We start from the raw sequence: 12,297 nt of genomic DNA on the forward strand, positions 1-12,297 counted from the left end.
TATAAGTAAATGGATTGTCGGCGACTACTTTTTTTATTGTTATCCTAAAAGATGCACCGAACAACCGATTCATTGCTTAGTCACAGTTTATTGCGTTTCTATTTTGTGCAACCCCTTAAATTTTAGTGGACTACGTATCTTTGGAGTTGTTTAACAAGCAAACAAAGAAGCTTACATTCTACTAGTATCATTGAAGATTCTCAATAAACATCGTGACCTAGTCATCCGTGAAGTATGGAAAAAACATGAGCTTTCAAGATTAAATCCCAACATTATATTGATAGGCGCTGCGGAGGTTGGAAAGAGGCGTAGGGTGCTCAATAATTCTATCGAGCGACCTTTGCTCTTGCCTGAGGAGATTTTTTAGAGAGTCCTTTTGTTCCCGATAGAGTTCAAGAAGAGTCCATTCTAGAGAAAAAGCACCAAATTAGAGGGGACGAGTGTTGTATGGCTACCTAGTGATTTACAACTATTCTCACTGCATTGACCATAGCAAACCAATTTACAACTATTCTCACTGCATTGACCATAGCAAACCATTTCTTATTGTACCGAATTAGAGATCTGATTTAAACGAGCAGGCACAACATATGAGTTTGATCGATAAAATAATCCGTATACATGATAAAAGGGCATTCCAGCCCTAGTGTACTTGTAAAAGAGCATTCCAACCTTTATTAAACTAAATAAAGAATAGATTTTAAATTTTAAAGAGTATTAGTTGTAGTGTACTATTGTACTCATCCACAGACATTGAAGGAGAGAGAACGTCAAGGTTTGCTTCCACAGTAACAAAAATATAAGATTGATCAAATTCTATTGAAGTGAACATTTATCAAAGAATGACTCAGGTTATCAAATGATTTCACAACGGGGAGCGCAATACCAAATAAGTGATGCACTACACAAGTAGATTTGAAACTCGCTTCGCAAAATGACCTGAGAAAGTCGCAATGTATGTAATTGTTGTGAAATGGAACTTCATGTTTTGTAAAAGGCGGCTCAATACTAGATACCATTCTCCAATTATGGTCCGTCCAGAACTCCAAAAATTTAAATATTTCTACCTCTCGATAGCGTTTATACAAGATTTTGGAGTTGCTTCTCCTTAATCATATTAAGGGAAGACATTCATACATCTCCAAAAGAAATGCCCAATTGAAACGCTTTCTTTGCAAGGAGCGAAGATTTGTGAGTTTTCACTTATCAGCTAATATTCTTTCTTGGATTCTTGCAAGAGCCACTCTTCGTCAAAGATGCAGAAGCTGGCTTCGAGACTAAGCCTTGCTTTGAGCTTGGATATGGCATTCTTCCACGTTTGGGCAATTGAGCTTGTGTTACTGGGATCTGCACCAAATTAAACCGTATGAACCACCACTACAGGAAGCACTAAGTCATGTACATGAAATATAATAGGATTTTATTTGCAGAAGAAAATGTTGATCATAATCAACATTGGACAAGATAGGATGCATTTTGACAAAGGGGACAACAAAATAGCTTTTAGGAATATCTGAATAATGAAGATATATATAATACAATGTAGTGGTACCTTTTTTGTGTGGTCTTTTGCTGCTTCTGTTTCCTTGTAGAAGTCAGGCAGGGGCCGAGCTTTGAAGCAAAGGCTTTGTCGGAGTTTCCTAAGCTCCGTTCCTGCTTTCTCCTGCAACAAGAAGATAGGAATTATGGCAAGGAAAATTACTCCAGAGGCCCAAGACTACAAAAAATGGTGAAAACTATATATATGCATGCATATTAGGAGAATATTAGAAAACAAAGTGCAAATCATTTGCATACATTTTAAGGTATTATGACATAGTACTACATGTTAGAAATTCTAATCTTTCTTTATGAGATGGAGCTACCTTGTGATTAGTAGAAATCGTAAGAAAACAAAATATTGCTTACTAGTGGAAAGACCAAAAGCATTTCGAGCTATGTACTCTGTTTCTACCCTAATGTTCAGAGGCGGAATCAACCCCCTCTCAATTAAACCGATTGCATTAGATCCTTTCACCACAGCTGGAAATCTTTATATTATACCAAAAATAGCTTTTGAACTTATCTTGTGGGACATTACCCCTAAACACACTCAAGTCTCTTTCTCAAGCAAAGTGTGTCAAAGTTTCACACACTATTTTTCGTTGTTATCCTTCTTTTAAAATTTGGTAGCAAGGAATTCATGGTAAATAGAAACATTCTGCAACCCATAAATGAGGTTTTGCATTAGAAGTTGAACCTTTAATGTCGTTTGTTGTTGAACTTTCTTTTCCTCCTTGGCGTTGAATTTTTCTTCAAGCTTCTGAAAGTATTTGTTGCACAAGTACAACACATGAGCTAAAATAGTTTTCATAATGCAAAGGAGATAATCCACAGAAAAATCCTACGTACTATATGTTTAAAATGTACACTTGCCTGTTTCCTTCGTGCAGCTCTTTCTTCTGTCCTCAAAGGGAAAGGAGTGGATACAGTTGGTGAGTGCAATTTGTTTCGGTAGGCTGTGAAAGACTTGGAGCTGAACAGGGAACACCAAAGGTAAGAGAGATCCAGTGGCTAACAACAACACAATTATATACTCTATAACCAAATACTTTCAGAAAGAAGATTATCACTGTCCTGGTGCATGATAGTTTGACACATCACACGCCAATATACTTATATGTGCGTGAAGATAACTAAATTCAAGTAGAAAAAATTGCCTCTCACATTATCTTTACAAAGTCTCCCGGTCCAGGAGAAGTGTTCAAACTGTATCCCACTTAAATCTACTTGTTTTGAGATATGGCAAAACCTGGTTACTCTTAGCTCAAACCTCCAGCTATCATTTTTTTTTTTACAAGTTAAGAGAAAGGTGTTCTACTATGATTCATTCATCCGTATAAATGATTATTCTACTCTTGTCTTCATCATGTAATAGACACTTACACAGAAGACAAAATGTTCCATTTAGGCCCTGCTGTTCTACTTCGTGAAGCTGAGGGATGAATTGGTGTTTTAATCCTGTAAATAGGAAGATACAAGAATTGGAGTGAGGAAAGTGGGAAAACCAAAGAACCATGTGTCAGTGGATTCAATACTTCAGTCTTATCTAATTCATTGAAATGCTTTGCATCATAAAGCTTGTATATTGTTTTAATTAGACAACATAGGGAAATCTACCTTCTACTTTCTGAAGATGGCGTTGTCATGGGACGGCTTGATGCACCATTTGATGTTGCCTACAGGTGAAAAGTGAAGCAAACTTTAGGCACGCCAAGAAACACTATTACAAGGATTAGCATTAAGAAAAAGGAGTTAAAACAAGGGAAGGAAATTTACCACAGGAGTCTTAAGAGGAGTTGCACACTTCTTAGATGCCTTGCTACTAGTGGGAGCAACCTTTGAACTTTCCTTCTTGAGGAAGGGGGGTGGAGGGGGTATCTTGTGTGGCTCTTTGACTGGAGTAAAGTTGATCAACTTGCTCAAAGATTTTGCGGTTGGTCTCATTTCGTTCGTCAAGTCCAAGTTAGAATTTGTTGTGATTGGAGTGAAATTGTTCTCTTTATCGACATCAAGAAGAATGTTATGCCTAGTAGGTGAAGGTGGAATTTTATATTTTTTGGAGTAGACTGCTGATTTGAATGAAGAGAAAGCAGACTTTTTCTTGCTTGTCACTGATGCATCATCATCATCAAGGTTAGAGCTGGAGTTCTGCTGAATCAAATGAGATACATCAATATATCGATCGATCAATCAATAGGGCTTTATCACAAACTAATTGAGGTTATCTATATATAATTTCTCTCACAAAGACTAACTATGCTTTCATAAAACCAGAGTTTCTTACAGTATTGGTATAGTTAAGAAGCTCGATCTAAGCCAAAAGGACTCTAAAGAACACATATTTACCTTCATATTCAGCAATGGTTTCTCAGTTTGAGATGTTTCACTAATCTCAGACCCTGAAACTGTTTCTTGGCTTTGACCATTCTCAATCAGGTTTGATGGTTCGTTCTCTATAGCTTCAGGAGTACCGGGACCCTCCGCCGGGGACTCACTTTCTGTCTCCTCCACATTAGCAACTCCTTCAGCAACCGAAACTGAAGCCTTAACCATGGAATCTGTTGTTAGAGCATCAGGGTTCTCATGAACCTGTTCTAGATTAACTTCCACATGGGGTGGTTTCGCAAGTGAAGCAGAATCAGTGGCTGTATTCTTGATGATTTCAGAATTGGGGTTTTCTTGATTAGCTTGTTCAAGCAAAGCTGCAGCCTTTTGGGCAGCAATTTTCTTGTAATGAGCTTCAAAGAATGCTTTTTTCTGGGCAACAGAACCTGGCTTAGCATACCTCTCAGCCTCCTCTACATATCTTCTATGAGAAAAAGTCGACCATTTTTCCCAATCCAATGACTCGGACATAAATCTCCCAAAGGAAATTGACTCCCCAAGTGCATGCATAGGGTTCCCCTGTGGTATACACAATTCCATACCCAAAAAAAAATCAGCAAGAAAGTAGAACAAACCCTCTAAGCTCTGCTAAGTTTAGAGAATCTTGAAACATAAAACAGTGGGGTTCACTGTTTTAGTCAGGTGCGGGAAAGCTGATCCGAACACCACGGTTTATAAAACAAAAAAGAACAATGGGGTTTTTGTTTATACCTGTTTTACTTCATTGGGTATGGCAGAAGCATAAGAAAAACCATGCATAAGACAAGATGAATCTTCCATCATTTTAGTCTGCAAGGAAAAAAACAAGAATGGAACCTGAAAAATCAGCAGAATAATTATTCTGCCGTTACTTAAATTTGATTTTTTATGGCCTGAAAATCTCACTTATCTAACTGTCTGTTTTTTGATCTCAGGATTTTAAATTTGAAATTCAAATTGGAAAAAAAAAAAATTAGAGATACACGTTGTGTGTAGAAAGGCCACTCATAGAGTAAGAAGAAGCTAAAGGTGTCATTTTTTTAAATTTAAGCCAAGTGCTTCGTTTTGTGAAGTTTCTTTAGAATTCTGCCAAGCGAAGGTCGTCTTTTTCAACGGGACAATGGGCCCCACACACTATTTGAACTCAACCCCAGTAACGTTCGAATTTGATTTTATCACAGCTTTATTTTATGTGATACTATTTAATCGATTAGTTAATTAAAAAAAAATGGAGAAAGTACTATATGTAACTCTTTTTTCTCCTAACGAAAATTCTATTTCTGTATTGGATGTAGCCGTAACAAGTCTTGTTATTAGAAAAGATAAATAGTTTTTCGGATGAAAAAATTTAGTGATTTTTTCTTAAACGGATTTTGAAATTAAACGGTTGAATTATAAATTTTGAAAAGGGATGATACTGCTCGATTATTGTGTCAAAAGTCAATGTTTGGTAAATCCTACGTATATTTTGCTTAATTTATAGATCATATCATATGGTGGGACCACAAATTATTAAAAAAAAAAATAGCAGATGGAATGGATTTGACGTTTTACTAATATTGTTTGTAATAAAGAGCATTAATTCCATCTTGCACGAAAATTTAATTCCAAAAGATACAATCTGATTCTACAAATTATGATGTTGTTGTTATTATTATACACAATCTTGATTATACTTTCAGAGATTTATTATTGTATCGTTTTCATAGCATATGGTAGGAGAAATACGTGTTTGTTTGAAGCAGCAGAATTGTTACAATGTAAGATGGCTACACCCTGAACTACCAGTTGTTATAACATCATTTTTTCAAGAAAATTTGGAGTAGCTAATCGTATCTGTAATAAAAGGACAGCTTGGTGCAATAAAGTTTCCGCTGCTATGCACAGAGTCCGGAAAAAGACTCCACCACAAGAATGTATTATGCATCGCCTTACCTTGCATTTCTGCCAGAAGCACAATTAACCGTTTCTGTAATCTTCTTGTGAAATCAGTAAAAAGTAACGTAAGATATTTTTATAAGGTCAGTATTTTCGATTAAAATTAGTGAGCATTAAAAGATCATTTTCTTATACTATTTGATTTTTTTTCTTTATGACGCACGACCTTATCTTATATATCATGCGTCTGCTACCGATTGAGACAGTGCACGAAAAAGGGGGCTTCAGTGCTTATGTGCAGTTCTGTTTACATTCAAATTTCAAGCATATTCTAGTATTTGAATATAACAATTATGTCTCCGTCCCAAACAAGGAACAAGTTTTGTATCGTAAAGAGTCATCATAAACTAGCTAGTTTTATGGTGACTATCGGTCTGAAATAACCTTCCTATTTTAGTCAATGAAAGCAGATTAATACAGAGGGAGTTAATACATTGATAAATCAACCAAGAAAATTCAAAAGGAAGAAGCCATATGTTGCTGTCGTATTTCCCTTTGAACAGGCTAAGATTGTCTTAATATCACTGGATAGAGGTAGTTCTTGTGAAATAAAAGGGTAGGCCCTGCACTAAAGCCCCTGGATCGGGGAAAGGGTTAAGACCACTCTATCAATTCCCTTTTCTTCTTCTTTCTGTTACAGATTAAAGAAGACACTGTAATATGACAAAAGTAAAAAGAAGAAAACAAACTTGCCACCTTTACTGTTTCTTTCAGCTGATCAAGCATGTTCTGCGCCACCAACATGCTTTTCAAATCAGAATTACAAACAAAGAGCCTCTCCTCTATGTTCCTCTTTTGAGTTGCATGTTCAATCTCTAGATCTTGCGTATAACGCACCAAAAATTCAGCAGCACATACTATAACATATGATGAACTAGTCATTGAAATATTTGCAACAGTCCATTTTGTGTCACAATTCCACTCTTAGCACGTGGAAAGAATGTTTTCCTACTTAAATAGTGTGGGTCGACCTTTTTATGGCCACGTCTAATGGTCATCTTCGTCTAGGTGGATCCCGGCTTAGTCCATGTTTCTTCAGAGTTTTGATGTAATTTCTCATGAGGGTGAATTTGTTACTTCCGAGATGGTGGAAGTAGTCCCATGTAAAGATACCAGTCTTATGCAAGTCATCAAACAATAACCTAAGTTGAACCGGATCAAGAGAATGAGAAATAACAAAAAAAAAAAAATGAGACTTCACTGTCAAGACACAAATCTTATTACCTCACTCCATAATTTCCAATGGGTTCTGCAGACATGATTCCGACATGACGTCTACCAGATATGACCTAATACACAAGAACATAAATTGGAAAATTAAAATAATGCAACAAGTTCACAGACCAGAATTGAGCTACAGCCAAAACATATTAACTGGTTTGTTGATGGAATTCTGTTGCGTAACTCATGAATCTTCTTTTTAAAAAACAGCAAAGAGAATATCCCAGTAAAAAAAAAACTGAAAGTGTTCCTCTAGTTACCTTCTCACCGCAAATCGATCTGATTTTACTATCAACAGCGGGGCTATATATTCTCAAATACTCAGCTGACAACTTATACAGACTGCCGTTTTCAAACTCCACCTCCACCTGAAAAGATTCAGGAAGCGATCAGACTAGTCGTCCTCACAATACTGGAAAACTACAGTAAATAAGTTTGCACTTTGCAAAATCCAGGTTGATGCGACCAGTCTCCAAAATCCACAATAAGACGTGACTATAAGTTGGATTCACGATTTAAAACTCATAGAAAGGCAGCACTCTAACATCACCTTTCTCAAACTATATGTGGGCTCTTTGAAACCTTTTTTTTTACCATTTAATACGGTCAAATCGTCCAAAGTTTTTTCATGAGTTTCATTTAATTCTTCCCTAGAAATATTTTTCTTCGTGAAAATGTTAGGAATTTCGTGTGTAATTTAGACAAATGCTGCATACACGTCATACTTGAAACAGGAAATAGTAGAAGAAAATATTTATCTTCTAACGGGCCTCAAATGTCCAGATGACTGTAAACTGCCTTACTGCCACCTAAAGCTTATAATGCTACTACCTGTACACCATTATTGACATACTTGCTGAAAGGAGTACAGGTTCTAGAGTTTCCTGGAGCAAGGTGGGCCCTGTCAAGGCGGAAGCTGTGGGTTCGAGCCCCATCAGTCCCGACGGATTCAATGAATATATCAATTCGTCTCTCCATTTTCTGAACTCACGTGGTGCCTCAAACACAATCCCTTGCAACTTTATGTATCAATGAGATTACTGTGCAGCAAAAACAACTCAAGCAAAAAAAGAAAAAAAAATGAAGGTTTACCATGGAGTATTATCATGTTTTATCTTCAAATAAATCTCCATGAACCCTACAGAGCAAATAACACATCTAGTATTGAAGAGGAAGTTGCTCCACCCAACATGGACCAAAATGATTGAAAGCAATAATTCAGTTATTCACATGCAAATTCATTGCTACAGGTGTAAACTAAAAGCCAAGGTTAAAGGCTTTTCTGTTTAACACCATTCATTTGCATAAAACATTTCATTAAGGGGTCAATCAAATATGCATTGGCTTGTCCGGTTATGAGCTAATACCAACTCAACAAATGTAGCTCCCCACAATAATTCCATTTTTGTAGGGGAACAGGAAATGGATGAGGGGATTACAAGGTGCGGAATCGAACACTCACCAACAAGGTGAAAATTCAGGTGGTCAACCAACAGAGCTACTAAGATTTCCCGGCAACCATGGGAATCAATTCTTAACCTATATGAAATTCTTGAGGGAGGAAACAAGAACGCCCAATTTACTTTTTATATAAGACCATTATAAGTTAAAGGTCGAAACTTTCAGCCCCTAACATCATAGGTTAAGCTAAAGTTTACACCAAAGACTTCCAAAATGTTCTTATCTGGGTAGAAACTCAATTTAATTCATACAATAAAGAACATCATAGGCAAAAACATGAACTTGAGTAATACAACATTATGGTTAAAGCTAGAAGTTAAGATTTTTTCAATCTGGGTTCAAGAATTTTTCAAGAAAAACAGTTAATAAGTTCAAGAACTCAGGGTACGCGAAAGCTGACCGGACAACACAGTTACTAAAAAAAAAAAAAAAAATGTTCAAGAAATCATAAAAATAAGGGAGACATACAAATTTAGGAGGATGAAGAACAAATCTGGTGAGGCGTGGAGAGTCTACAGCAGTGTGTGTGCTTCGAAGACCTCTATAGATCACATTCATTTCTTCTCCCTCTTTCTCCTCCTACACACCAACCGACGATGATCCGAACATCAACAAATTGGGTCGGGTCACTGCTGTCTCATCAATCATCATGCTGACCCGTTTGATTGCAAAGATGGGCCTGTTAACTGGACCAGCTCGTGACCCACTACTCATTTGAGTTTAGGCCTTCTGGGACAGTTATTTATTTAATAGCCTGTTTTCTTTATAATTTATGAACCTTTAAAATCAGCATTTAGAGATAATGGTTTAATATTTTGCAGGTTGATTGCTTAATATATGAGTAAATATTAAATTTGAATTTAACATTGTCTAAATATTAAAAAAAAAAATTCAAGAATTATAAATGCACAATTTTTAAAAATAAGAAAAAAAAAATACTTGCGTAAATTAGTTGGCCTTCTTTTTTTGAACTTTACTTTGTAGAAAACAAATTGTGTGCTTTCTTTTTCTTTTTGAGAATTATATAACAATCGATGTAGTTATTACCAGTTCTTTCTTTTTTATGAGATAAAGGCTTGTTAATCATTCTTTTTATAATGTTTTTTAATTTTGTGATTTATGCTTTATTCTATCGGTGTCTACAAGAAGAGCTTATAAGGTTGAAGTCCACAAAACGCATAAATAGCAGAACTATCTGAGTTTGTATCTCCAATTATCCCAATTATGACTCTAGTATTTGCAGATTTAAGACTTCAATTTTATCGGTTCAGCATGTGAGATTTTGGTACTAATTAAATTCATTACACTTATAACATGATGAATCTATTTATTGCATTTTAACGAATTTTCATATATAAATTTATATTTCACGTGGAAAATGTTGAGTTCTGAGAATGAACGCTAGAGGCGAGCAATGTCATATGTTGCATACGCCACATGACAATGTATGATATTATCCGCTTTAGGCCAAGCCCTTGTTGTTGGGCACCTTTTCACCAACCGCAGTCACCACTCCGACACACCCGAACCTGGGCTCTGATACCAGTTGTTAGCGTGTAACTCTGCACTAATATAATATCGTCCGCACACCCGAACCTGGGCTCTGATACCAGTTGTTAGCGTGTAACTCTGCACTAATATAATATCGTCCGCTTTAGGCCAAGCCCTCACGGATTTATTTTTGAGCACCTTCTAAAAGGCCTCATATTAGTAGAGTTGGGTGACACTGTAAATATTGGACATGTTCCCTCTATTTTTTCGATGTGGGATTGCGTTTGCTACTCAACACAAGTATCATTTATAAAATTACGATTAAAATTTCACTAAGCTACAGCAAAACAGAAATATAAATTACAGCCAAAGTAACAAAGAGGAAACTTGAACAATGCTATTCTTCAAGAAAATGAAGAACAGGGAGAGAGAGAGAAAGAAAAGTTGCGCGATAATTAATTGTATTTCCTCAAAAAGATGAGGTCTTCTTCTAGTTGATTGACCGCACATGAGAAAATTGAATCCATCCATTGCTGTAGAGAATCTTGTTCTTCTGTGAGTGCAGCTACATTACTTGATGATTCAGTAGCAGCTGATGTTGTCGTTGACAAGTTGATAGATTCTTCAGCCTCCAAAGAAATTGAAGGGCTATAACAAGTGGACATAGTGTTACCACTTTTGTTCCATAAGTCCACATTAAAACTGTCACTCAACATATTGTGGTGTGGATTGTTTGGTAGTGAAACATCATTAGTATTTTCAATGAAGTTCTCTGGTTCGTTTCTTTTATCACATTTCTCTGTTTGATCAGGTTCATGTTGATATTTTTCCATGTCAATTGGCTGGTGAGTTAAAGGGTCTATTCCCATAAGCTGTAATCTCTTCTTAATCCGAGTGTTCCAATGGTTCTTGATCTCGTTATCTGTCCTCCCCGGAAAGTATGATGCTATCTTAGACCACCTACAAAAGGTGCATATAACAGTATCAAAACTAATCAAATTAGTAAATTTCAGATATCAAATGATTAAACGAAAAACAGTACATGGATAAAGTACCTGTTACCAAGACGAGCATGGAGTTGTATAATCTGATCCTCTTCAGCTTCAGATAGCGCCCCTCTTTTGAGGTCAGGTCTCAGATAATTAATCCATCTCAATCTACAACTTTTGCCGCATCTTTGCAACCCTACACCACATATCCATTGTAGCCGTATAAAAGTGTATTGTCTCTTACAACTAATTATACGTTTAGATAATCACACAATTCAACATGGTAACACCGCAGTTGGGAGAGGCTATAGTTTCAAGTTTCATCGCTACCAATACTTCCACGCATACTTTTATTAACTAACTCTTAAGAAAAAGAATCAGGTCTGCATATGAGATCGAGGGCATTCCTAAATAGAATAGGGAGCATACCTGCAAGCTTGGGAACGGTTCGCCAACACTGAATGCCATTACTGAGAATAAAATGAACTAGCTTGTGGTCTTCTTCAATAGTCCATGGACCTCTCTTCAATCCAACTCTATCACAACAAGGCTGCCTTCCCATTTTCAACTCTTAAAATTAATAAGTTTGTTTCACAACTGGAGAAGCTAGCTCAAACTAGTAAACAGATGAAGAAGCCCACATATATAGGTACAGGCAAGTAGCAATTATTACTCTACAATCATTTCTCTTAAGGAAAAAGAAGTTTATATTCAAAGCAAAGAAAAGATGCGGACAGATAAGCAAAGGGACATGTAACAAAAAAGTTGTGCTGTGCTGCTTAAGAAGGGAAATGCATGATTGAATAGGGAAAAAAATATATGGTAAAGGTGATGCGCATGGAGGATGTGTTACATATATTAATAAAAAGTGGCCAGCCACCATCACAATCAAACATTGCCATGGCAGCTTCTTAGCTAATCATATAGTAACTAGAAGATTTTTTAAATTGATAAAAGTCATCCTGTCTTTGTGCTTTTTCCTTTAAACTCTTGGATGGTTTGGTTCAAAGTATAAGAAAAACTACTCATATAAAACTCCGTCTTATTTATATAAGATTTTGGTTTCTGAACAAAATTCTTCACAACTAATGCACTAACATCTGATTTTTGGTATTATTAACAAAAGTTCAATTAATATAAAAAAAAAGAGAAAGTAAATAGACGAAACCAGAGTTGTGTTAGATGCTTCTTTTTTTTTTTTTCCTTATTCTAGTGCACTAAGGTGGCCTTTTTCTATTTTACTGGATGATTACTGTGAAAAAAGACGGAGACCGCTCTTGGTCCCTGATCG

General features: G+C 36.2%; 3 protein-coding genes across 4 annotated transcripts; all 3 read right to left on the reverse strand.

The window, feature by feature from the left end:
* Positions 1 to 986: 986 nt before the first annotated feature.
* Positions 987 to 5,192, reverse strand: LOC107860719 (protein WVD2-like 7). 2 transcript variants are annotated; one of them, XM_047407623.1, is made up of 9 exons: positions 4,639 to 5,192; positions 3,889 to 4,446; positions 3,319 to 3,690; positions 3,160 to 3,218; positions 2,926 to 3,000; positions 2,416 to 2,515; positions 2,240 to 2,302; positions 1,553 to 1,663; positions 987 to 1,347 (listed from the first exon to the last, which is right to left on the reverse strand). In XM_047407623.1, exons 1-9 carry the CDS (start codon positions 4,708 to 4,710, stop codon positions 1,207 to 1,209), a joined length of 1,551 nt encoding a protein of 516 aa, XP_047263579.1. In that variant the 5' UTR covers positions 4,711 to 5,192; the 3' UTR covers positions 987 to 1,206. The 2 variants fall into 2 exon arrangements, with proteins under 2 accessions (XP_047263579.1, XP_016561661.1); XM_016706175.2 differs by having other exon boundaries at positions 3,319 to 3,693; positions 4,639 to 4,963.
* A 1,107-nt stretch (positions 5,193 to 6,299) lies between these two features.
* Positions 6,300 to 9,341, reverse strand: LOC107860721. The gene is made up of 4 exons (XM_016706177.2): positions 8,995 to 9,341; positions 7,326 to 7,433; positions 7,069 to 7,133; positions 6,300 to 6,986 (listed from the first exon to the last, which is right to left on the reverse strand). The coding sequence occupies exons 1-4, from the start codon at positions 9,082 to 9,084 to the stop codon at positions 6,839 to 6,841; spliced, it is 411 nt and encodes a 136-aa protein (XP_016561663.1). The 5' UTR covers positions 9,085 to 9,341; the 3' UTR covers positions 6,300 to 6,838.
* Positions 9,342 to 10,259: 918 nt separating this feature from the next.
* Positions 10,260 to 11,773, reverse strand: LOC107860720 (transcription factor MYB20). The gene is made up of 3 exons (XM_016706176.2): positions 11,436 to 11,773; positions 11,073 to 11,202; positions 10,260 to 10,977 (listed from the first exon to the last, which is right to left on the reverse strand). Exons 1-3 carry the CDS (start codon positions 11,566 to 11,568, stop codon positions 10,473 to 10,475), a joined length of 768 nt encoding a protein of 255 aa, XP_016561662.1. The 5' UTR covers positions 11,569 to 11,773; the 3' UTR covers positions 10,260 to 10,472.
* Between the last annotated feature and the right edge of the window lie 524 nt (positions 11,774 to 12,297).

The sequence above is a fragment of the Capsicum annuum genome, chromosome 2 (genome assembly GCF_002878395.1).
Source record: "Capsicum annuum cultivar UCD-10X-F1 chromosome 2, UCD10Xv1.1, whole genome shotgun sequence".
NCBI classification, from domain to species: domain Eukaryota; kingdom Viridiplantae; phylum Streptophyta; class Magnoliopsida; order Solanales; family Solanaceae; genus Capsicum; species Capsicum annuum.